At 41.1% G+C, this 27,334-nt stretch overlaps 1 protein-coding gene across 1 annotated transcript; it reads right to left on the bottom strand.

Moving 5' to 3' along the window:
• Positions 1–6,108: 6,108 nt before the first annotated feature.
• LEO1 (LEO1 component of Paf1/RNA polymerase II complex) lies at positions 6,109–27,035 on the bottom strand. Its single transcript, XM_075857997.1, has 12 exons — positions 26,723–27,035; positions 24,719–25,594; positions 23,545–23,655; positions 22,358–22,452; positions 16,207–16,352; positions 13,397–13,481; positions 11,995–12,089; positions 11,783–11,917; positions 10,532–10,667; positions 7,606–7,789; positions 6,636–6,736; positions 6,109–6,294 (listed from the first exon to the last, which is right to left on the bottom strand). Exons 1-12 carry the CDS (start codon positions 26,784–26,786, stop codon positions 6,187–6,189), a joined length of 2,136 nt encoding a protein of 711 aa, XP_075714112.1. The 5' UTR covers positions 26,787–27,035; the 3' UTR covers positions 6,109–6,186.
• Between the last annotated feature and the right edge of the window lie 299 nt (positions 27,036–27,334).

Below are 27,334 nucleotides of genomic sequence, written 5' to 3' on the forward strand. Positions count from 1 at the left end.
AGGTCTACCCCACTAACTGCTTGCTCAGTGAGCAGCATGCTACGCTCAAGATTGTCTATCGCCCTCAGTGTTGCATTTTGGCTCTCCAGATCTCTAATGAGAGCCTCCAGGCGAACAACATCTGCCACAGAGGTATTCACCCTGGAACTCCTGCTCCAGTCGTGCATACATATGGCAAACTGTGCACTGAAGAAAACCTCCAATCTTGCTATCCATTACCCCAGTTACAAAAAAATAGTGAATAATTGAAAAAGTAAAAGAGAAGAGTACTTACAGGGACTTTAACTCTGGTTTAATAACTCCACTGGATATACAAGCCACTTAACCGGAAACCGCCAAAACTCTCATTGTTGCTCTGATTCACTCTCGTCTTGACTACTGTAACACATTACTAGTCGGTCTTCCCCTCACCAAACTCTCCCCTCTCCAATCTATCCTCAATGCAGCAGCCAGGCTCATATTTATGACCAACCGCTACACCAACGCCTCGACCCTGTGCCAGTCACTGCACTGGTTGCCCATTCCCTTCAGAATAAAATTCAAACTTATTACTCTCACCCACAAAGCTCTCCACAGTGCTGCACCTCCTTACATCTCCTCCCTCATCTCTGTCCACCACCCTACTCGGGCTCTACGTTCTGCTAAAGACCTTAGATTAAAATCCCCCATAATCCGATCCCCCACTCCCGTCTCCAGGATTTTTCTCGTGCTGCACCAGTCATCTGGAATGCGCTACCCCAGATAATCAGATTAATGCCCAATATCCACAGTTTTAAACGTGCCCTGAAAACACCTCTATTTAGACAGGCCTATAACATTCCCTAATCTGACTCCTTTCCATGGCCCCCCTTTTAGATTAGTCATCAGAATAAGATTCCCTCACACTCCTTCTCTTCATGTCCGTCATACACGGATACTGGCTGGTGACCGGCTCATGCAGCTTTATGTTACCACCCCATGTGTATAAAAATGGCCGGACCATTGTACAGAACAAACACTGTTACACTTTGTGTCTCCCTTATTTCCTCATAGATTGTAAGCTCTTGCGAGCAGGGTCCTCAGGTTTGAATTGTAAATTAACTTTGTCACTATGTAATGTCTGATATTGTTTGTTTCATGTTCCCTCTAAATTGTAAAGTGCTGCGTAATATGTTGGCGCTATATAAATAAAGATTATTATTATTATTATTATTATTATTAACCCAGCAAGCACAATGAGAGCAAGCGCAAAGTGAGTCCTGCAGGTTAATTTAGATCACCTGAGAGCAATTAACACCTCCCCCTAGTTAGCTGCACAGCAGACAAGTGGAGAAGAAAAAAAGGGTTTAAATTGTGTCAGTTTTGCTAGCTTTAACCCCTTAACAACCCGTCACGTACTGGTACGCAGCAGCCGTCAAGGGGGAAGTATGGAGCGGGCTCACGGGCTGCGCTCGCTCCATACTCAGTGGGTGACGGCTGTGTTATACAGCCGACACCTCACTGTAATGGGCGTAATCAGAGATTACTTTGATTCCGCCTGTTTATAGAATCAAGGGGAACGCCCCCTCAAACACGCCATTGCAAATCTGACATGTTTCACTTTATGTGGTAATAACGTCGGAATGCTTTCACCTATTTATTTATTTAAATGTGAAAAACACAGAAGTTTTGCGAAAAATTGCAAAAATTAGCATTTTTCTAAATTTTTATTTATCTGCTTGTAAAGACAGGCAGTTATACCACACAAAATAGTCGCTAATTAACATCCCCCATATGCCTACATTATATTGGCATCGTTTTCTGAACATCCTTTTATTTTTCTAGGACGTTACAAGGCTTTGAACTTTAGCAGCAATTTTTCAAGAAAATGTCAAAAGGCTATTTTTACAGGGGCCAGTTCAGTTGTGAAGTGGCTTTTGGGGCCTTATATATTAGAAACCTTCAAAAAGTCACCCTTTTAAAAACTTCACCCCTCAAAGTATTCAAAACAGCATTTAGAAAGTTTCACAAGAATTAAACCAAATTAGAGGTGAAATTTACAAATTAAATTTTGCTGTTGTTGCAGAAATTCATTTTTAATGCATTTTTTTTGTAACACAAAGTTTTACCAGAGAAACGCAACTCAATATTTATTGCCCAGGTTCTGCAGTTTTAGGAAAAATCCCACATGTGGCTCTAGCGTTCTACTGAACTGAAGTACAGGCCTTAGAAGCAAAGGAGCACCTAGTGGATTTTGGACACTCCTTTCTATTAGAATATATTTTAGGCACCATGTCAGTTTTGAAGAGGTCTTGTGGTACCAAAACAGTGGAAACCCCTCAAAAGTGACGCCATTTGGGAAACTACACCCCTCGAGGAATTTATTTAAGGGTATAGTTAGCATTTTGACCGGACAGTATTTTTTGCAGACATTTTTGGAAGTAGGCCATGAAAATGAAAATCTACATTCTTTCAAATAAAATGTAGGTTTAGCTGATTTTTGTTAATTTCCAAAAGGACTAAAGAAGAAAAAGCACCACAACATTTGTAGTGCAATTTCTCCCGAGTAAAACAATACTCCACATGTGGTCATAAGCGGCTGTTTGGACACACGGCAGGGCAGAGAAAGAAAAAAAATCTATTTGGCTTTTGGATCTCAAATTTAGCAGGAATGGTTTTCGGAGGCCATGTTGCATTTGCAAAGCCCTTGAGGGACCAAAACAGTGGAAACCCCCCACAAGTGGCCCCATTTTGGAAACTGCACCCCTTGAGGAAATTAGCATTTTGACGCCGCAGGTTTTTTGCAGAAATTATTGGGAGTTAGCCATGAAAATGAAAATCTACATTCTTTCAAATAAAATGTAGGTTTAGCTATTTTTTTTTTTAATTTCCAAAAGGTCTAAAGGAGAAAAAGAACCCCAATATTTGTAAAGCAATTTCTCCCGAGTAAAACAGTATCCCATATGTGGTAATAAACGGCTGTTTGGACACACGGTAGGGCTTAGAAGGGAAAGAGCGCCATTTGGCTTTTGGAGATCACATTTAGCAGGAATGGTTTGCAGAGGCCATGTTAGATTTGCAGAGCCCCTGAGGGGAAAAAAACAATGAAAACGCCCATATAGTGACTCCATTTAGGTAACTCCACCCCTTGAAGAATTCATCTACGGTTGTAGTGATCCTTTTGACCCCACAGGTCTTTCATAGAATTTGGCAGTGAAAATAAAAACAATCCTTTTTCCTCAATAAGATGTAGATTTAGCTCAAAATTTTTCATTTTCTCAACAAATAAATTTAAAAAAAAAAAGAACCCCAACATTTGGAAAGCAACTTCTCTGGAGTACGGAAATACCCCATACGTGGTCATAAACTGCTGTTTGGGCACATGGCATGGAACAGAAGAGGAGTGCCATTTGGCTTTCGGAGTACAGATTTTGCTGGATTGGTTTCTGGTCGCTATGTAGCATTTGCAAAACCCCTGTGGGACCAAAACAGTGGAAACCCCCCAAAAGTGACCCCCATTTTGGAAACTACACCCATCAAGGTATTTACCTAGGGGTGTAGTGATCATGTTAACCCTGCAGGTGTTTTGCATAAATTAGTGTGCACCCGATATTGCAGAGTGAAAATTGGATTTTTTCCATAGTGCCCACCATAACAAGACAGCGCTCTAATTATTATGCTGTGTTTCCCCGTTTTAGAATCACAATACATGGGGCCCTAATCTTTTGCCTGGATATTTGACAATGCTCAGGAGTGAGAGAATACCATGCAAAATTGAGGCCTAATATGGCGATTTACACAGAATTGGTTCACAATTGCAGAGGCTCAGATGGGAAATAATAAAATAAACCCCCCAGAAGTGACCCCATTTTAGAAACTACACCCCTCAAGGCATTTATTAAGGGGTGTAGTGAGCATTTTCACCCCTCAGGTCTTTTCCATAAATAAATGCGCTGCAACTTTTTCCCCAGAATTGCCAATTCAGTGGCAAGTATGTCTTGCCCAGCTTATGCCACTGTAGACACACACCCGAAAAATTGTTAAAAGGGTTCTCCCGTGTATGACGGTGCCATATATGTGGACGTAAACTGCTATTTGGGAACGCTGTAGGACTCAGATGGGTGGGAGTGCCATTTGAAGGGTAGATTTGGCTTGGTAGTAGTTTTATTTGATTATTACTGGTATTTCAGTTTATAATGTGGGGGCACATGAAAGCTGGGCAGAGTACATCAGGGGCATAGTCAGGTGGTATAATAATGGGGTAAACAATAAAATAATCCATAGATGTGTGTTACGCTGTGATCGATCCTTTCTGCACAGGCCGGTGTCGCACTAATAAATGGTGTCCTTTCTTATCCCCCTTCTGGTCCACACTCCGCACATTTGCAGTTTGGGGAATTTTGCTAGGAAGTGTTGTCCTGGTATAATACGGATGACCTCGCTTCCAGCAGATATGTTTGGATCCTCCCCTTCCTGGTTCCCTAATTTTAGGTGCCCGATAAATCGCCTCTTGAAACAGACGAAATGTTCCCCTCTGATCTGCACAACTGCATATTTTTTATTTCCTGACTTATGGAAGCCTTAACTAATTTTATTTTTCATAGACGTAGCGGTATGAGGGCTGTTTTTTTGCGGGACGAGCTGTAGTTATTATTGGTACCATTTTGGGGTACATCACTTTTTATCCTATTTTTTGAGAGGCAAGGTGACCAAAAAACTGCAATTCTGCCATAGTTTTTAGTTGTTTATTTATACAGCGTTCACCATGCGTTATAAATTACATGTTAACTTTATTTTGCAGGTCAGTACGATTCCGGCAATACCGAATTTATAGCACTTTTTTATGTTTTACAACTTTTTGCACAATAAAATTACTTTTGTAAAAAGAATGTATTTTTTCTGTCGCCTATTTTCGGCCGTTTTTCGGGCCGTAAAGGCAAACGGCCGAAAAATCGGAAGAAGAACGCCTCCAAACATCTACACATTGATTTCAGTGGGAAAACGGCGTTCTGTTCTGACGGAGCGTTTTTGTTTATACTTGTAGAAAAACGGCCGCGAAAAGGACACTTCTTGGGAAGTTTTTGGAGCCGTTTTCCATAGACTATTGAAAAAAGCTCCAAAAACGGCCGTAAATAACGCTGCGAAAATCGCGAGTGGCACAAAAATCTTCTTAAAATCAGGAGCTGTTTTCCCTTGAAACCAGCTCCGTATTTTGAGACGTTTTTGACTCTGCGTGTGAACATACCCTAACTTTTTAATTTTTTCGTCCACGGAGCTGTATGAGGGCTTGTTTTTTTGCGAGACAAGCTATAGTTTTTATAGGCACCATTTTTGTATACATGCGACCTTTTGATCACTTTTTATTTACATTTTTGTAGGGCAAAGTGACCAAACAACTGAAATTCTGGCATTATTTTGTACGCCGTTCAATGCGTGGTTTATTTATTTTTTTCAATAATAAAGGACTTGATAAGGGAAAAAGGGTGATTGTGTTTTATTTTATTACTTAAAACTTTTATTATATTTTTTTTTAACATTTTTTTTTTACACTTTACTTTAGTCCCACTAGGGGACTTGAAGGTCCAACTGTCTGATTTTTTTTTCTAATACCTATGTAGTGCAATGTATTAGATCTGTCTGTCATTCACTGACAGCAAGCCGATTAGGCTTTGCCTCCGATAGGGGCCTAATCGGCTTCCGTAATGGCAAACAGGTGGCCATTGTTAGGTCTCCTGGTGTCATAATATCAGTTGGCAGTCGTGCAATTGCAGGGCACAGCTGGCGATCTGCTAGCAACCAGAAAGATGCAGCGATCGCTGCATCTGGGGGGTTAATAGCAGGTATCGGAGTCATTAACCCTTCAGATCGGAGCATTCTCGTCCTGTGTCGGCAACAGGTTAATTAAGGTTTTATTGAAGTATTATTAAAAGTTATGTTTTTGTTTTTATTTACTTCACTATGTTACTGGTTGATTTTTTTTAGGATTATGGCCATTTCCACTATTTTTTACGTTATGTTGCCATTACTGCTATTTCATATCCACACCTTTTTCTATGCAGTTTTCGGAATGCCCAGATACGATATAAATGACATATTAGCTTTATTCTGTGGGTGGTTACGATCTCCTTGTAGCAAAACCATTCAAAGGACTTTGTTGTGATTTGTAAATTCATTTAATGAACAGAATCCAATCTATGTACATGAAAAAAATATATATATACACGCAAGTTACAAGTCCTCATCTTCATCCTCTTCATCACTAATGACATATTTTTTGGGCTTTTTAGTGACTTTGTCTTCGTCATCTGCCTTCCTCTTATTTGATGGCTCTCCCTCCTAGATAGAAGGAAATGCAACAATTTTATTGATCACTGACATAGGACACTTTCTGCTTAGTAATAACTGAATAGGCAGCAGTTACCAGTGGGATATTGTGTGTGTTGCGGACACTCAATTCTAAGCTCCAATAGGACTGGGGTACATATAAAATTGTATATGTTCTGTAATACGCTGCAGTAAGTGGCAGAACTATGTAGGAATCACTAACAATGATCACATTAATAAAAGATGCCGAAACCATACGTGCAGACCATAGCTTGCCAATATTAGATTTCTACTATAAATATATAAGCAATGCCTAGGCATCAGAAAGTGTACGTAAACAGTACTAGACTCACCTCCTCATCACTGTTCAGTTTCTTTGCTTTGAGTAGTCTCTGAGCTTTGTCATCATCTGAACCTTCATCACTGTCAGAAGAGTAGATTCTGGCTCTTTCCTCTATAAAAAAAAATAAAAAAAATGAACAAACAATTATGCGAAGAGTTACTACAATCCACTTCTCCTGTGGAAGTAGTACAATTAATTGTCCAATGTTATATTGGGGAGTGTATGCCCTTATTCCTCAGCAAATTGAGAACTTAAAAACCTCTACTGAAAAACACTACACCACACTGTATTCTTTAAGTCACCAGATTATAAATGCCCTATCTCCTACATAATGTGATCGGCGCTGTCATGTAGAGAACAGCAGTGGTTTTTATTATGAGAAACGATCATTTTTGAGCAAGTTATGAGCAATTTTAGATTTATGCTAATTAGTTTTTAATGACCAACTGGGCGTTTAACTTTTTACCAAGTGGGTGTTGTAAAGAGAAGTGTATGAGGCTGACCAATCAGTGACCAATCAGCGTAATCCACTTCTCTTCATTCCAGCCCAGCTTCTTTCACTGCACACACAGCGTGATCTCGCAAGATCACGCTGGGACGGGACGTCCTTCACCGGAGCGATGGAAGAGTTAACTAAGTCATACACTTCTCTGTACAACGCCCACTTAGTAAAAAGTTAAAAAAATGCCCAGTTTATAATTGTTCATAACTTGCTCAAAATTTATCATTTGTCAAAATAAAAAACACTTACAGTGCCAATCAGATAATGTAGGAGATTGGGCACTTATAATCTGATGACAGAGCCTCTTTAAATGGCAGATGGGGTGCAAACATATAGCACAATAAGGTTTGACGCCGAGAAATCAGACACTATCTAATGTGCCCCCTGGTGGACATGTGGAGTAAAAATAGTCCAAGTGATCAGACATTTGTCTCTTGAGGAACAATGATGGGGAACTTTGGGAACAGTGTTTCTTTACCTCGTCCTCCTTTATATCGGTTCTTGATGGCTGCCAGGCTTATAGACTCTTCTCCTTCGTCATCATCATCATAGCGGTCAGGCTCCAGGTAATTCGCGCTCAGGCCACGCTGGTGCTGCTTTTCCTTAATTCTACGCTGCTGTGACTCTCTGCGGATTGACGCTCTCAGTCTCTCCTCTTCTTTCTGTTCGGAAACAAGAAGATAATAAAGCATTGGTATTTTGAGCTGCAGTCCACAGAAATTACATAATTCTATAGACAACATTTAGGCTCTGTTCACATATGCTTTATGCGATTTCCTTCAGGGATTCCTGTATTTTTCATGATAACCCACTGCACCATTCTTGCCATGAAAAATACTAGAACCCCAAATGAAAACCTGACGGACTGAGCTATAAGTCAAAAGGATCCGTCAAGCTAATGTGAACAAAGCAGTACAAGACAGATAAAAAGAAAAGTTACTATCTGTGAAAAGGGAACACAATGAATGTGACTCTGTAGCCCATCCCAACACATCAATGTTTTGGAAAAGGAGCCTTATAAAACGGCGTTCAAGCCTGCGCCAATTCTTTATTTTTATTGATCTATATTAAATAAAGTACATTGAACATTTAAGGGGTTATTCCCAAGTAGAGTCTTATTTTTTTTTTTAAAACATAATAATAGATAGTACCACTCCCCCGTAGATATCACCCCACCCCGTTACCGCTACACCACCACCACCCCCACCACTCCCTGTAGCTAGCTCCATTGGGGCTGCCTCTGGAAGTGGAGATCCCCGCCAGAGCTTTGGCAACGCTATGGCTGGGGATTGCACTACTAGACTCCTACTGGGGACTCCTACTGTGATAACTGGCTCCATGACCTGGAGCTGACCACTAATATGCATACACCTGAGGGGTGGCCGGGTCGGCATCTAACGCGCATGCGTGTATAAGCGCCTTCACGCCAACACTGCCATCCTCTCCTAAGGAAGGGGAGGAAATCCTTGCGCAAGCGTGGCCACCGCTAAAGGAAAACAGTGGTGGCCGCATCCCTAGACAACTAGCAATAAACAAAGAGGGACTGACCGTGACACGGAGCCAGGATATCAAGAAAATGACATCATTTTGATAAAGGTACCGTATTTTTCGGACTATAAGACGCAGTTTTTAGCAAGAATAAATCTTGCTAAAAAGTCCCTGCGTCTTATTGTCGACAGTCAAGGGACCCGGCAGCGCTGAGCCCGCTCCATACATTGCAGGTGTCCGCTTTTGACACGCTGCTCTAACATGTGGAGTTGTTCAGATAGCACTAGATTTTCTCAGGTGCTCAGAATAGGGCCCAACCCAGTTGAAGAAATAGAAAGAATTGTATTCGGCACACTCTTGGAAAGGTAAAGTGAATTTATCTTGATTTTTATCGTAATGCCAGTGGCTATATGCACAACGTTTGGGTCGTGAGAGCCGTACTGGGGACTGGTTTAACTAAGCTGGCGCTGTGTAAATAATGGCGGCTTGCCGTTCTAAATGGTGCCAAAACATTGTACATATAGCCACTGGCACTATGATAAAAAAATCTAAATAAATTAACTCTACGCTGCTCTAACTGCCAGGAACAGTGATGGTGCTGTTCCTGGCCGTTTAGTTAAATGCCAGGGTCAATATCGACCGCGCCATTTATAGCGGTTTTCCCATGAAGGACATTTATGACATATCCACAGGATATGTCATAAATGTCAGATAGATGCAGGTCCCAACTCTTCGACCCGCATCTATCAATAGAACGGGGTCCTCAAACACCGTTCTATCTTACCCGGCTCCGCTGTCTTCCGGCCACTTCCTGGTTACATGGTCGAGTTACGGGAACAGCGTAACTTGCTGAGCTACGCAGTTTCCGTAACCCCCATAGAACTGACTAGTAGTTACGGAAACAGCGTAGCATGCTACGCTGCTTCTGTAAGTGCCATTCACTACTATGGGAGTTACGAAAACAGCGTAGCTCAGCGAGTTACCGTAATTCATCCATGTGTTGCAGTGTATTGTACCAGCGATCTAATGATCGCTGGTTCAAGTCCCCTAGAGGAACTAATAAAATGTGTAAAAAACAAAAAAGTGACATAAATTTTCCTCTTAAAAATTAAATTTAAAATAAAAATTTTTTTTTTTTCCCATAGCACCATGTAAAAATAAAAAAATTGGTATCGCTGCATTCGTAAAAGTCTGAAACTATTACAATATAGCATTATTTGACTCATACAGTGAACGGCGTCAAATATTTTTTTTAAAAACCCAGAATCTTTGTCTTTTGGTCACCATAGCGCTAAAAAGAATGAAATGAAAAAAAAGTGATAAAAAAAATCTTATGTACCAAATAAATGGTGCCAATAAAAACTACAGCTCTTCCCACAAAAAAAGAAGCCCTCACACCGCTCAAACGATGGAAAAATATAAGTTATGGCTCTCAGAATGTGGTGAAACTGAACAAATTATTTTTTAACCAATAGTTTTATTTCTTTGTAAGGGTAGCAAAAGATTAAATGTTTTCCTATTTTCTGTTGTCTAAAACCTTGAGTGCGTCTTATAGTCAGGTGCGTCTTGTAGTCCGAAAAATACGGTATGCATCGTGCCAGATAGGACCGTCACTCGGATCTTGTGGGTACTGCCTCTGTACCCACGAGATCCGCGGCAAAAACATAGCTGTTACACAACCATGCTCGCACTACGACGTATCAGACAGGTTGTTTTGCGGGAAGGGGTTAATATTCATCACGAGTGGCACTTGTGATGCTGTTGAATACCTGCACTGAGTTGGTTGAATGGCAGTTCTCTTTACAATTCTAATAGAAGTTAGGGAATACTCAAAATACAGACTGTACATTTATCACGTTAACTTACAAAATAATGTTATTTATAACTCAGAACACATCACGTGTCGAATATTTTACCTTAATCATTTCTGTTCTCTGAGACTCTGGATCACGTCCTGCCATTGGAAGAATCCTGATCTTTTGTGTCTTAGAACATCTGTCTGCAAGGGACAGGGTCATCTTCCTGTGAGTAGCGCTGTCTGTGGAATGAGGCCTGAAAGCAAAAAAAAAGAAATAATAATTTGTATTAATTAATAAATCTATGTATTAGAGGCCCAGACCACTCTTATCTACTAAGAGCAGTTAGCAAGAATAGAAGTAGGTTTGTGTGACTTTGTAGTCTATAACCATACACCTTATTCCAAGGGAGGGAAATTGCTGTAGTCTAGTTCACTACTATAGGAACTTCCATAGACATCAATAGAAAATAACCCAAAAAGTTAGGCACCAGAAGGAGATTTCTATGTGCATTGGCTACCAGACTTCTAGAATTTGTCCAGCCCGGTTTTATACTCAGTACCAAGTTTAGGTCTTAAAGGGGTTTTCCCCATTAGGGACATTTAGGACATATCCATAGGATATATCAAATGTCAGATAGATGCGGGTCCCACACCTCTCTAAAACGTGGGTCCTCTAAACCCCGTTCTACCACTCCGTGTTCCTGCTGAAGCGTGTGATTTAGATGAAAACCATGTTAGATGAAAACAGAGTAGTTTGCCGAGCTATGCTTATTCCATAAGTCCCATAGAAGTGAATGGCAGTTACGGAAACAGTGTAGCTTGCATGGTAAGCTGTTTTTTTTTCGTAACTGCCATTCACTTCTATGGGACTTACGGAAATCACACTCTTCAGCCACAACACAGAGCAGGAGAACAGGGTTTAGGAGGCTCCGCCCTAGAAATAGGTGCGGGTCCCAGAGGTGGGACCTGCATCTATCTGACATTTGTGACATATCCCATGGAATGTCATAAATGTCCCTGATGGGAAACCCCCTTTAAGTCACCTGTAAGAACAAAATGTCCTGCACATTTGGCCCCCTCTTTATCAAAATGTCATACCCCCACACTTATGCAAAGAATTTATTTTGATGTGTCTGTGAGCTTATGTCTTATGAGCCAGACAGAACCAAATAGATGGAAGCCTTTTGGTTTTATACAACTCACGTAATACCACAAACATATACAAATAATCATACAATGCCCAAATCAGAACCATACAGTGATGCAGTCAATACGTTTATTGACTGCCAAAAACTTTTCCAAAACAATGACTGAAAAAAGGTTAACCAATCCTTAAGGAAAGATGTAGAAAAAAAAACAAAACACTTGCCTGAATGTCAGCTTGGTCTTGAATACAGCCTGACCTTGTAAACCAGTTCCTTGCCTGATAAAAAGATGGTTGTGGTCTCCTTGTAATGGAGCCTTGTACACATCAAACACTTCATTACCCAAGTGTAATGACATACTGTAAGAAATATGAAAACATGATGTAAAAGACAATACAAAGTGAAAGCAGATAACCACAACAATCCTGACCCTTACCTGCCATCAGACCATTTAACAATACGTGCATTACTCTCCCGGACATCATTGCCTTCCTCGTCTCTGCGTGTTCTCCACCTGATGGTATTCTCTACCTATTAGCAAGACAAAGAAAACCCACACTAGTTCAAATTATAGGTTTGCTCCCTTTAACCAGTATTACAGATGGAGGGGGAGGGGTTCTCAAAAGCGTTTGGTCCGAAACAGAACTTCCCCTTTGAGAAAAATGCAGACACAGGGGAGTAATGTAGGCCTAGTATGGAGCCTAAACACCTCAAATTATCACATTGGGCCCCACGACGGACACCACGAAGTGACCCATTTTAAGTCAATGAGATCCGTCAGGCACCATTGGTATCCTTTGTACAACGGATCTGGGTGAGCATTGCGGACGCAAGTGTGAAGAAAGCCTAAACCAGATTTACTTATCTTTTTGATGAATGTGGAATGAAAGGTAACCAAACGAGGACACTTATCACGAAGAACAATTGGGTTATCATGTCCGATTAAACAAAAGTTATCAAACTAAGATAAAACGTGAAAGGAAACGCTCTAAACCATAGTGCAGCTTATTGTATAGAAACTTGTGGGCTCCAGTATGGGTTCATGTACAACCCTGTGAAATAGGCCTCCCAATCGTCAGGACCCAGGCTGACCATTGAGTGCTCTACTTTGGGAGCTTATTTTCTAGGGTACCAACTATTTTTTAAAACTGTTGGATCTCTTTAATTTTCTGAATTGTCCTCAAAAATTGAATAGTTGGGGATTTCCAGTTTGTGGCTATGGTCCATTAAGCGGCAGATAAAACATGGCAGATTAGCTTTCTATTGTTCTTAGGCACATCAGGGACGTCCGCATTCAACAATGCCAACAAGGAAGATAACCGAATTTGTAAGTGCAATTTAGAGTTGATTAGAATTTCTACTCTATTCCAGTGAGACTGTGCCAAATTGCAGGACCACCATACGTGGGCCACGGTGCCTCTCTCTCTACAATTTCAGAAGGAGGTATTAGGACTTCCAGGGAAACGTTTGGCCAATTTGTCAGGTGTAAGATACCATTTTGTTAATATCTTATAAGAAGTTTCCTTAATGTTGTTCGATAAGGAAACGGTAGCTGTCCAATCAAATATTTGTTGCCATGAGGTCATGTCCGGTAACGTACCCAGTTCTCACTCCCAAACCAGCATATATGATGTAGAACACGTGTAATGTTAAGCTTCTAAATTGTGAGTATAGTCAGATCTATATATTTTCTGTGCAGATGCGAAGACTACAGACCAATAAGCAATCCTTTATTCTATGGGACGTACTTGATTTATTTTATTATATAATTTTTTTCTAAGAATTTTACATTAAATATGGAAAATAGCGCAATAAAACACAAATAAATTGAAAATCACCTTTAGTTTCAACCTAGTTCTTCCCTCTTCATCCAACATTTCTTCATCTTCAAACTCATCTTCATAATATTGTGGATCAAAGGGTCTAAAGTCAAACAAGTACATTAGTAAGCAGAGTATAATAAACTAAACTTGACATACTTACTATAATCCATGGGAGCACTTAAAATATGAAAAAACAAAACCTGATGTTACCATTTAAAGGCTATGTAAATCTTTGAGCATTTTTTTTAGACACGTCAGACAGTGTGTTTGGTGTAACTTTGTTTTTTATTAAAAATTGGTTTCTTTTTTTTTGTAAAATATTTTTATTTGGTTTCATAATTACAGAAATGAACGAGTAAAGGTATGAATACATAAAAGTGATGATAGACATACATCAGTAAATTGTGTAGGCACTAGACAATTCAATAAAGTAAGCATGTCTGACTACATCTAACGCAACATAACATAATGCATGACAAAACAGAGTATAGCATAGTGAAATAGCTTAGCAGTATATCTTCGTAAACTACCCCCCCCCCATGCAGAGGAATCTCCAGATTACGATTAATCAATAATTTTTTTGTGATATCAGCAATATGAACAGCCACCCCTTATTCCTGGAAAGGTATTTTATTGCTTTATGGTTCCAATCCATCCAAAGTGTCCGCAAATTGACTGGTTAAAGAGAACCCTTTCACCTGCCCATACACGTGCAACATGTAATAGGCAGGACTTCAAACACTCCCTCACTTTAAAAAAATGTTCCTATCTTCCTCCGTCATTTACATATCGGTGCCTTTATATTTGGTACCCGATATGTAAATAGCCCCTGAACTGTCAATGGGGTGTTTCTATCTAACTAAATGGCAAGGGAGCGTGATACAGTGTCAGGGCGGCTAGCGAAGTGTTTCCTCCTGCGAGAACACACGGACTGGTGATTCTGCAGAGAGCGCTCAAGGGGAATCCAATAGTTCAAAATAAGACTACATTTATTTGAATAAACATAAAACAAACAGACTACGCGTTTCTACGCCGAACTGGAGTCTTCATCAGGTCAAATATAGGTATTTGACCAAATAAATGTAGTCTTATTTTGAACTATTGGATTCCCTTTTTGGATGCTAGCAGCGCTATTTTTGAGGTTCCATTTTTTGCATATACCTATATTCAGGGGTTCCCCTGTTCAGGTGGCCGGTCCTCCTAACCCAGCTGCAGCTTCATCCTACACATCTTTACCATTGTTGTGCTTGTTGCAGCACAACTGTATTAGGTGAGCAGTTATCAATTCACATTTTCTTGCTCTACCTTTATCATTTGTGACCTGCACCATGTTGGCACCGTGTGTTTTTTAACTCTTTCCCGGCATCTCTTGGTGACCTCTGCAGAAAAGTCACCAAAGTTCAGTATGCGATGACCTTTAAAATCTAGCTCTCCATTTTTGTTTTTAAAGGCTTTGAATACTGCCATTTTGTCAGAATAATCGAAGTATTTAACAATGACTTGTCCCGGTCTATTGCATGATAATGGAGGATCTTTTCGCTCATCCTTATTATCTTGGCGAAGATCGGGACCAATTCTATGGGCTCTTTCCACTTTGCAAGAGTATTATATACCCAATGCAGCTGGTAGATCAATTTCAAAGAAAAAATTAGATCTTTAGATGGTACTGACTCAAGAAAACCTATAATGCGTAAGTTATTTTGTCGTGACCTGTTTTCCAGGTCCTCAATACGACCCCATAACCGCTTGTTTTCACATTGGTTGCCATGCATTAGTGATCGTAAGTCATCTATGTCTGTATGTACCTGTTGAAGGGAGGAATCAATGGCGGTCAGCCTTTCTTCATGCTGCGTCAGTTTCATGAAGCTTCGATAGCAACGTTGCCACCGTCTTAATCAGCGATTCCTGCAGGTCCGGCGAAATAAATGTGGCGACGTTAGTCGCTAGTTTCCTGTATTCTATAGGATATTAGTGTTCTCCGAGTAGATCATCCTGCTCAGGACCTCAGCTTTCCGACTCTGGAGAATCACTGGGCGGGAAAGTTCCGTCCGCCAATATTGGGCTGTTGGTCGACCGCCTTGTTAGCTTTAGATTGGGTCCGAGTTTTACCCATTATGTGGATAAATTTGTCCATATACTTCCTCGATGGTATGATGGAGTGAGGCGCCCTCTTTGAGCACTTTCGGCGGCTTGCAGTAGGGTAAGACAGACAGATAAGTGAAGTGCAGGCTGGAGCGAAGTGTTTGTGCGTCCTCACATGCCGGGGCCGGAACTCAGTTTTACTTTTTGAGATACAGCTGCTTTGTATTCTTATATTCAGGGCAACTGTATTTTGTATCAGGCCCATTAAAGGTTTACATAGCCTTTAAAAATCATACAAATGCCATTTCCCCATTTGCACCAAATCAATATAGCTAAAACATGAACACACCTGTTTTCTCCCATATTCCAAATACATACTGCTAATGGTAGTTATCTAGATCAAATTACCCCATTTCTCTAGCAGCTCCCCAGATGATGAGTCGATTACCAGCAGGGGAACCTACCAAAAGTAGTATTACACAGAGCCCTTCAAAGTCAACAGGCAATCTGTGGCCACGCCGACTGATACAGTACAATAACTGCACATTTATGCCAGCGACTTTCCGATATGCTTGATATAGGTAAATATGGGGCAACCTGGTAAATGTGTGGGCAACCTCGACAAGTCAACTAGCTAAGATTTACTTGGCAGCGTCACTGGGAACAGGGATTATTGGGAGCGATTACAATCTGAAAACAGTACTTTTGAGTTACCTTTTATGTCTGCCCTGAATGATCATTACCTGGGCTCAACACTGAGAAAGTTGGGAAGCTTCACAAAATACAAGTCATTTCCAAGATCGGTGTTGACTTTGGGGATCTCTACTTCAATTCTAGTCTCAGGAACAGGTTCTTCCTCTGGATGATCTTGGTCCATTCCATATTCGTCCTGCAGCAACAAGAAAAGGTCAATAAATCAGTCTGACTAATGAAACATACTATATGTGCATACCAATCCCTGAATTATAATAATATGTCCACACCTAAAGCCTAATGACATCATTTTTTGCTTTCTACCGATTTGACCTGTAATATAGGACAATAGAGTCATGTGACAAGCATTTAGAATAAATCTTCCCCAGGCAACAAATCCCGTGATTGCTACTTATTGATCCCTACATCGACAAGGGTTCTCTTGCACAGTCCACACGATTTGGTTGAGAAACCACTGCAATCCAAGGATGACCCTCGGATTTCTGCCACAGATCTGCAGTTTCATGTGTCGCAGGTTTTGCATGCAGATTAGCCCCATTAAAAATCCAAGGTGCGTGCAAATTCAGTTGTGTGAATGAGTCCTAATAACCACAAGTATGTCAACACATTTGTCCACATTTATTAACCCCTTAAGGACGCAGCCTAGTTTGGGCCTTAAGGCTCAGAGCCCATTTTTCAAATCTGACATATTTCACTTTATGTGGTAATAACGTCGGAATGCTTAAACCTATCCAAGCGATTCTGAGATTGTTTTCTCGTGACACTTTGGGCTTCATGTTCGTGGTAAAATTTGGTCGATATATTCAGTCTTTATTTGTGAAAAATTGCAAAATTTAGAGAAAATTTACAAAAAATAGCATTTTTCAGAATTTAAATGCATCTGCTTGAAAAACAGACGGTTATACCACCCAAAATAGTTACTAGTTCACATTTCCCATATGTCTACTTAAGATTGGCATCGTTTTTTGAACATTATTTTATTTTTCTTGGACGTTGCAAGGCTTAGAACATAAACAGCAATTTCTCATATTCTTAAGAAAATTTCAAAAGCCTTTTTTTGAAGGTACCGGTTCAGTTCTGAAGTGGATTTGAGGGGCCTATGTATTAGAAACCCCCATAAAACACCCCATTTTAAAAACTAGACCCCTCAAAGTATTCAAAACAGCATATAGAAAGTTTTTTAACCCTTCAGGCATTTCACAGGAATTAAAGCAAAGTGGAAATGAAATTTGCAAATTTCATTTTTTCTGCTGAATTTCAAATTTATTAAATTTTTTTCTGTAACACAGAAGGTTTTACCAGAGAAATACTACTAAATATGTATTGTCCAGATTCTGCAGTTTTTAGAAATGTCCCACATGTGGCCCTACTGCGCTCGTGGACTAAAACACAAGCCCTAGAAGCAAAGAAGCACCTAGTGCATTTTAAGGCCTCTTTTTTATTAGAATATATTTTAGGCAGCATGCCAGGTTTGAAGAGGTGTTGAGGTATCAAAACAATGGAAACCCACCAGAAGTGACCCCATTTTGGAAATTACACCCCTCAAGGAATTCATTTATGGTTTTTGTTATCATTTTGACCGCACAGTTTTTTCACAGCACCTATTTGAATTGGGCTGTGAAATGAAAAAAATGATATTTTTTCCAATAAGATGTAATTTTTGATCAAAATTTCTTATTTTCACAGGGAACAACATACCCCATTTTGTTGCCCAATTTGTCCTTAGTGCGGCAATACCCCATTTGTGGTGATAAACTGCCGTTTGGGCCCATGGGAGGGCTCAGAAGGAAAGGAGCGCTATGTGTTTGTTGGAGTCCAGATTTTGCTGGATTGGTTTTCGGGTGCCATGTCGCATTTGCAGAGCCCCAGAGGTATCAAAGCAATGGAAACCCACCAGAAGTGACCCCATTTTGGAAACTACACCCCTCAAGGAATTCATTTATGGTTTTTGTTATCATTTTGACCGCACAGTTTTTTCACAGCACCTATTTGAATTGGGCTGTGAAATGAAAAAAAAGATATTTTTTCCAATAAGATGTAATTTTTGATCAAAATTTCTTATTTTAACAGGGAACAACATACCCCATTTTGTTGCCCAATTTGTCCTTAGTGCGGCAATACCCCATTTGTGGTGATAAACTGCCGTTTGGGCCCATGGGAGGGCTCAGAAGGAAAGGAGCGCTATGTGTTTGTTGGAGTCCAGATTTTGCTGGATTGGTTTTCGGGTGCCATGTCGCATTTGCAGAGCCCCAGAGGTATCAAAGCAATGGAAACCCACCAGAAGTGACCCCATTTTGGAAACTACACCCCTCAAGGAATTCATTTATGGTTTTTGTTATCATTTTGACCGCACAGTTTTTTTACAGCACCTATTTGAATTGGGCTGTGAAATGAAAAAAATGATATTTTTTCCAATAAGATGTCATTTTTTATCAAAATTTCTTATTTTCACAAGGAACAACATACCCCATTTTGTTGCCCAATTTGTCCTTAGTGCGGCAATACCCCATTTGTGGTGATAAACTGCCGTTTGGGCCCATGGGAGGGCTCAGAAGGAAAGGACCACCATTTGGCCTACTGGAGCTTTTCTGGTGCTAAGTCATGTATGCAGAAGCCCCTGAGGTACCAGTAGAGTTGAAACCCCCGAGAAGTGACCCAATTTTAAAAACTACATCTCTTAAGACATTCATCTAGAGGTGTAGTGAGCATTTTGACCCCACAGGTACTGTGTAAAAGATAATGCGCAGCAGATGGTGCAGAGTGAGATTTGCAATTTTATATATATATATATATATATGGCATGTCAGTGTCCGATATAGTGTGCCCAGCATGCGCCACCGGAGATATACACCCCTTAAATTGTAATGTGGGTTCTCCTGGGTACGGCAATACAATACATGTGGCTGTTATCAGCTGCCTGGGCACACAGCAGGGCTCAGAAGGGAAAGATGAGGGGGGTAAGCTGTGCGGAGTGCATCAGGGTAAATTAAAAATCAAGGGATGTATGATACATTTTAAAACAATCTTTTATACAGAGCCCTGGTTTTTCGGGACACGTGTCACATTGGTATATAGTGTTCTTCCTTATCCCCCTCTTATAGCAGACTATGCACCTCTTTTGACTCTTTCCCTTTCCACCGGTTTGGGGAACTTCTCTTGGAAAGTGTTGCCCTGGTACGATGCGTGTGGCCTCGCTTCCAGAAGTACTGGGTGCCCCCCCTTCCTGGTCCCTAAAGATTAGATCTTGAAATTCCAGGAAAGTTCCCGTCTGGCCTGCACATCGACGTAGCACGTACGCATTGTACAAAGCCATCTGTATGATGTGCCCGGCCAGCTTCTTATACCACACCGCATGGCGCTGTAGGGCTTCAGGACTTGATTTGACAAGTCCACCTGTCCCATGTACCTATTGTAGTCCAGGATGCAGTCTGGTTTGGGGGTGGCCTTTCCTTCATATATCCTAAACCTGTAGGTATACCCTGATGCACTCTCGCACAGCTTATACATCTTCACGCCATACCTTGCCCTCTTACCCGGCAGGTACTGGCGGAATTGAACCCTCCCTTTAAAATGTACCAGGGACTCATCAATAGAAATACACTTCTCGGGGGTGAATGCTTGGGAAAACCGGGCACTGAAACGGTCTAATAGGGGTCTCCGTTTATACAAACGGTCAAAATGGGGTCATCTCGGGGTGGGCACGACTCATTATCAGTATAATGTGAGAAGCGAAGTATTGCCTCATTTATTTATTTTTTTAGGTTCCAGTTCAGTTCTGAAGTTGCTTTGAGGGGCCCATATATTAGAAACCCCTATCAAACACCCCATTTTAGAAACTAGACCCCTCAAAGTATTCACAACAACATTTAGAAAGTTTATGAACCCTTTAGGTGTTTCACAGGAATTTAGAGCAAAGTAGAGGTGACATTTACTTTTTTTTTTTTGTCAGAAAATCCTCTTTATACCATTTTTTTTATAACACAAAAGGATTTATCAGAGAAACGCAACTTAATACTTATTGCCCAGATTCTGCAGTTTAGAGAAATATCCCACATGTGGTCCTAGTGCGGTAATGGACTGAAGCACCGGCCTCCGAACCAAAGGAGCACCTAGTGGATTTTGAAGCCTCTTTTTTATTAGGCACCATGTCCGGTTTGAAGAGGTCTTGTGGTGCCAAAACAGTGGAAAACCCCCAAAAGTGACCCCAATTTGGAAACTAGACCCCTTGAGGAATCCATTGTAGTTTTCTTGGGGTGCATGCGACTTTTTGATCAGTCTTTATTCTATTTTTATGTGGCGCGGTGACTAAAAAAACGCAATTCTACTATTGTTTTTTTGTTCTATTTTTTTCACAGCGTTCACCGTGCGCTATAAATGACAAATTCACTTCATTCTGCGGGGCGATACGATTACGGCGATACCAGATGTTTATAGTTTTTTTATGTCTTATGGCGTTTGCACAATAAAATACGTTTTGTAAACAATCATTCACTTTTTGTGTTACCTTATTCTAAGCGCCAGAACGTTTGTATTTTTCAATCAATAAAGCCGTGCGAGGACTTATTTTTTGCGTAACGAACTGTAGTTTCGATCAGTACCATTTTTCGGTACATGCGACTTTTTGATCTCTTTTTATTCCATTTTTTGGGAGGTGAAGTGACCAAACAATTGTGATTGTGGTGCGGTTTATTATTTATTTTTTTTACGGCGTTCACCGCGCGGGATAAATAACGAAATAATTTTGTAGTTCAGGCCGTTACGGACGCGGCGATACCAATTATGTATAGTTTATTTGTTTATTTATTTTAATAATAAAGACTGACAAGGGAAAAAGGGGGATTTTTACTTTTATTACTTTTAAAACTTTTATTTTCTTATTTTTACACAACTTTTTTTAACTTTTTTTTTACTTTTTTACTTTGTCCCATTAGGGGACTTGAGGGCAGGAGACCCTGATCGCTATTCTAATACACTGCACTACATACGTAGTGCAGTGTATTAGAACTGTCAGCTACTCACTGACAGCAAGCATAGTGGGTCCTGACTCTGTCAGGACCCACTAGGCTTCCGTCTATGGCATAGCCGGACGCCATTTTTTGGTGTCCGGTTGCCATAGTCACCATCGCCGGCCGCTATCGTGTAGCAGGCCGGCGATGGCGGATTAACCCCTAAGAAGCCGCGATCGCTATTGAACGCGGCTTCTGAGGGGTTAAATCTGCGGGGACCACCGCGATCGGTCCCGGCACATTGAGCAGTGATAGTCTGCTGTCGGAAACAGCAGCTATCACAGCTCATGCACGCGCCCCGCGCGAACGGCGCCGTGTTTACTCCATGACATACTATTATGTCATGGAGCGCGAACGATGCACTTACCATGACATAATAGTATGTCCTGGAGCGTTAAGGGGTTAATAATGGCCCATTTTGCCCCAACCAAATAGGAGATGGTATTGAATCTGATGTATTAAAAGACCTCCTAATAAATCTGTAGCATTTTGGAGTTGACGGAATATTTTAATTTCTTTTTATACCTGCTATGAGATGAGCAGCTGCACATTTGCACCTTATTTAACCTTTGGCTTTGATTTAAACACAAAAATGCTAAAGCTTGCCCACACCCACTTTTCATTTTATTTAATTAGAAAAATGTTCCAAATGTTGGCACAAATGTAGAAAATGTCAAAAAACATTTTCATAGGCATGTTGATCTGAAGTGGATAATATAAACAGGCAAATTGTAAAGCTGCCCCTACATATTACATGTATGGTATCTGTCGATAACCTAATGAAGGCTCTCGACCGTGCAACCACTACAGACGTGGATTTCAACATTGACGATCCTTTGCTGTGATTGATGACGAGCCACTGTCAGAAGTATGTATTGCAGCAGCTTGTCTCCCTCCTCCCACTGAAATAAACAAGAAAGCTTGGCCGAAACAGGCATGCATGTTCATGGGAAGGTCAGCGGAGCAGAATTTGACCAGCAGCTATTCTATGCGTATGGCCAGCTCAGGGGCTGACCTAAAAAGGAATAAACATTAAAAGAATATACCCAATAGGTCAGGCATGGGTGGATTTTACAGACATATTGTGGCCTCTCTAGAATCCAAAACCTGCGTAGGCAAGAAAAAGACAATCTATGAATGAGGTGTTCCGGCATCAATGTCTATGGATTCATACCATTGGTTGGCCTGGAGTTGGAGGCTTTTCACCATCACTGCCTGAAGAAATATCATCTGCATCTCCAAACAAATCAGCGGCTCCTTTCTTTCCCGCTATTAAAGAGACAAAACATGGAATATCATGCAGTCAACAGTTAAGTAGAATTAATCATATATAACTGATATGTACAGGACAAACAGATTAAAAAAAATTATGTTTGGACATTATTCACATTATTAAAACAGCCTATAGTCTGATGGCAGCCTGACAAGGAGGCCACGTGGAATTTAAAGGCTATGTAAACCTTTGAAAGGCAAAACAATTTTTAATAAAAAGGTGTATCAGTGTTTTGTGTAACTTTGTAAATACTTTTTATTAAAAATTTGTTTTACTTTTTTAGATACAGCTGCTCTGTATTCTCTATACAGAGCAGCTGTATCCAGCGCTATTCACTGAATCGGTCAGTCCCGAGGACCTAAGAACTTCAGTGACAGCGGGTCCTGCATGTCTCTGACACGCAGGATCCCCCTGTAAACTATCACATCTAAGTTCATAACTTAGATGTGATAGTTTACAGGTGGATCCTGCATGTCAGAACGCAGTAACCGCTGTCACTGAACCCGTCAGGTCCGCGGGACAGACCGATTCAGTGAATAGCGCTGGATACAGCTGCTCTGTATAGAGAATACAGAGCAGCTGTATCTAAAAAAGTAAAACAAATTTTTAATAATAAAAGTATTTACAAAGTTACACAAAACACACTGATACACCTTTTATTAAAAAAAACATTGCCTTTCAAGAGTCACTACACTTTCATAGAGACATATCAAAAGTTTTGATTGGTGGGGTCCGGGTGCTGAGACCCCCAGTGTTGCTGAAACGAAGGTGCAGAAGCGCTCAGCTGTCAGGCAGCTCTCATGAAGCATATATGTGAGCCATCAGGTGTGCTCAGCTGAGCACTTCTGCACCTTCGCAACGGTGGGGGTCTCAGCACCCAGGCCCCCACACATCAAAACTTTTGATATGTCTCTACGACATATCAAAGGTTTGATGAAAGTGTAGTCACTCTTTAAAGTCTGTCTGCCCTGTAATAAAGGAGATCATATATAAAGGAATGACTGATAACACTGTTCCCTATTATTTCATCAATGACAGTAACTGAACTTAAAAACAAAAATTTACGTAAAGAAAAGTAAAAGTCTTACCTTTGGGCGTTTCCACGTCGCTATCTAAATCAGAGTCTGATCGTCTCCTCTTCTTCTTTTTAGGCCTCTGACGCACAATCTCTTCTTCGCTGTCGCTGCCTTTTCCAGATACTATAAAAGATACCAGAAAATATGTTGAACAAAAAATGAGTCCTCCTCCTCAATATAAAATATATTGGTTGCCCATAGCAACCAATGACAGTGCAGCTTTAAAGGGAAGGTGTCACGAAATATTTTTTTTTATATAATATTGCTTTTAGTATGATATTAAAATACATTTTATTTATTTATATTTTTGTGTTGTATTTTTTCCTTTTTTCTTACTTCTCTATGGGGGCTGCCATTTTTTTTTTTTTCATTTCTGTATGTGTCGATTAACGACACATACAGAGATGGAATACGGCACATACAGCCCCATAGAGAATGCGAACGGGAGCCGTTCCATTCACTACAGCGTACGCCGTTTGTGTGGGAACAGCGCATGCGCCGCTCCCACACAGACCAAAACAAAGCTCGTTTGCAGAGCGAAATCCGGCGCCATTTTCATGTGGACCGGAAGCTGCTGCCGGACAGTCAGGTGACGACTTCCGGGCGTGGCTTTCGGCCATATGTTCATGGAAGCGAAGGCGCAAGGAATAGGAGTGGAGGCGGCAGGTAAGTTATGTTTGTGTATATTATGTTCGTGTTATACGGTCTGATTAGCACTGTATCTAATCCTCCTACACTGTGCATTCACTCATAAAATGGCGGCACACAGTGTAGGAGGTTTGAAGATTCAACCCCCTCCGTCTCCTGGCTCTAGCCAGAATAAGGGAGGGGGGATTGTGTGAGGACACTAGAGCGAGTGTGTCTACCCCAAATTTGCAGCATAAAGCAATGAGGTTGCTTTACCACATTGCCAATGCTGCAATTTTTGGAATTGCTCCCTCGTGACCAGCACATGGAGATGTTATAAATTAGAATCTAATTTATAATATTTCCTGACTTGCGAAAAAATGAAAAAAATTAAAACAATATGTAATCACTTATATACGAACGGTTTAACTGAAAAAAAATAAAAATTCTAGCGACACATTCCCTTTAATTTTTCCAGAGTAGTTTAAGAAATGAAGGCTGAGCTCTGTTCTGATAAATGTGGCCACTGTGTTGGTAGAAACATAGAAATGAAACACACCTGACTTGTGCTCCTGTTCTTCACCATCTGAATGTTGCTGCTCACCATCAGAGCGATGGCCATCAAGTTCATCATCCTCTGAATGCGGTCTCTGCTCATAGTCTGAATGGCGCCGCTCTTGGTCTTCATCGTCAGAATGCTGCTGCTCATCATCTGACCGCGGTCGTTCATGTTCATCATCTGAATTCTGAAGCTTTGGTTCGTCATCATCTGATCGTTGATGATCCTGTTCTTCTCCGTCTGAGTGCGGTCTCTCATCATCAGAATGTCTCTGTACATGATCATCGTCATCTGAAAGATGTCTGCGATCCTCCTCATCAGACTGATGGTTTTCATGGTCTTCTTCATCAGACCGCCTGTGCATCTCTTCATCTGATCGCATATTTTTCTCATCATCTGATCGCATATTTTTCTCCTCATCTGAATGCTGGGCTTCATCGTCTGTGTTCTGAATTTTCTCATCATCAGACTGGTCACTTTTATCCCCCCTGCCCCATTTCTCATCTTCAGAATGGGCATCTTTTTCAGACCCTTCGGCATAAGAGTGGTGGCTGCTGTGATCAGATCGGTGTCCCCCCTCATCTTCATCCTGAAAGTTCTCAGAACCACTGCGCTGTTCATCATCTGACTGATCATTTTCCTCACGATCAGAGTGGACGTTACCTTCAGAACGATTATCGGACCTTTCCGAACGGTTGTAACTACCACTGTGTTGGGACCCAGCTTCCTCTTCACTGTCATCTCCAAATAGTTCTCGGTTGCTGGGTTTTAAAGCTGAATGTCCATCATCATCATCATCACTGTCACTAGAAGCATTACTCACTGAGCCAACGTTTCTTGGTTCTGAGTCAGAGCCAGATCCAGAGTCTGAGTCTTCTAAAAGGTGGAAATAAAAACAACAAGTCAAGTTGATATCACACTAGCAGTGACCTGATCCTTCCATTATCTCAAATACAGTAAAGCTGGCCATACACTAGGTAGAAGGCGGACGGAATGTGATCGGTCAGGATAAAATATTTTGTCCGAAACTACATGTGAATGGCATGACCTCCTCATCTTCGATGATCATTTGCCACTTTGCGTAAGCCCTGTTTTTTTTTTTTTAAACCTGACTCCCTGAATGACCAATTTAGTCACTTCTGTTGCCAGTAGGAACGTCCGCACGAACGATTCAACGGACAACTGATCGGCCACATCGCAGCCAATCATGGTCTTATGCGTATGGCCGGCTTAAGATCAGTACCCACCTACACTGGACAAAACCTTGGTTTGATATTCTAAATCAAGACTATTTGCCCCGGCAGATGGACCAGACATTCATGGTTGCCATACACATTAGACAGTATGGAAGATGACAATCACCTTTATGAGTCTGTGGGGTCAGGATTTGGAGATTTTATAGCTAAACTACTGACAACAACAAAAAGTCTGAGAACAAGTCTATCTAATGACAACTTCAGCTCTGCTACATGTGTACAGACACCGGCGATCATACAGCATTCAGATTACACTTCAAATGCTACCGGGAAAAAAAAACCAACCAGAACTAAAATTACCAAAAATTTTACACCACAAATAAATAAGTGGGTGAGACTTCAACTACAAGATCCAATGCAGGGTCAACAGGAAAGGCGTCCATCCACATGCGCCAACATCCCCCGATCAGACAAACGTTGTGCTACTTGCTGTTGTATCTAAATTACAGAAGATAAGACTCATACTCCAGGATTTTAGGTTTAGAGCAGCAACATTTGCATTGCTCACATGGCATGTTCTCGGGCAACTGTAATAATAATAATTTCTAAGCCAGTCCAATAAACTTTCAATTAAGGCACTAAAGCACTGCTTTCCGGTTGGACCAGTCAATACATTTGCCCTGAAGAACCTGTATATGAGGAAGCACGTCCATAAATCAGAATGAGTGCCCTCTTCTTGTGACAGCCGGTGTGTTGCGGTCTGGAGAGGGTCCACTCTGCCCACTAGAGCCCGCTCCGCAGCACTTACCCTTCCGTTTCTGCTCATTATCGGACTCTGCATCGCTGCCGAACAGACCCTCCAACACGTCCATGTCCGGGCCTCACTGGAGCTCCTCAAAGGAACTGCGCAAAAGCGGAAGTCGCTAGACGGCTATGGAGAGGAAGTCATTAACCCGGTGGATTTCGAGCGGTGTGGCCGGAACTACTGCGGGGATATTCGCAGCCAATACAATCTCTGGTTGTGGAACTGTAACCTTCAAAATCACAGCATAGCGTGTCCAGTACTTGTAGTTTTAGTACGACCCATATGTATTTGCATAAGGACATGTATAAAGCATACCGGGAAATATAGTTCTGAAGCGGCGCATGCGCATTTTCATCAAATGTGCTGCGCAATGAAAGGTGGGAAACGTAGTTCATGCTCCAGATTGTATTCAGCACAGAGTGCACGTTGTATACTTTATGTCCCAGCATCCCCTTGGAACAAAGTTTCTGCTGCATTTCTATGAATTTTCGGAGCCGAAGTTTCGAGTTGCCGTGGTGACGTGTGATACCATTAGGGGATAATCACATAATATGCTCAAATATCATATTTAAAATGTTCCATGCCAAAGCTATGTGCATTCTGGTGGAGGGAGCT

This window comes from Rhinoderma darwinii, chromosome 3 (assembly GCF_050947455.1).
Source record: "Rhinoderma darwinii isolate aRhiDar2 chromosome 3, aRhiDar2.hap1, whole genome shotgun sequence".
NCBI classification, from domain to species: Eukaryota; Metazoa; Chordata; class Amphibia; order Anura; family Rhinodermatidae; genus Rhinoderma; species Rhinoderma darwinii.

Excerpts from the sequence above, each read along its gene's own strand:
- LEO1 (XM_075857997.1), bottom strand. The coding sequence starts at position 26,786 with ATGGACGTGTTGGAGGGTCTGTTCGGCAGCGATGCAGAGTCCGATAAT. Across the intron at positions 22,453-23,544 it reads CGACGTGGAAACGCCCAAAG|CGGGAAAGAAAGGAGCCGCT; the intron begins GTAAGACTTTTA and ends TCTCTTTAATAG. Across the intron at positions 12,090-13,396 it reads GAACTAGGTTGAAACTAAAG|GTAGAGAATACCATCAGGTG; the intron begins GTGATTTTCAAT and ends TCTTGCTAATAG.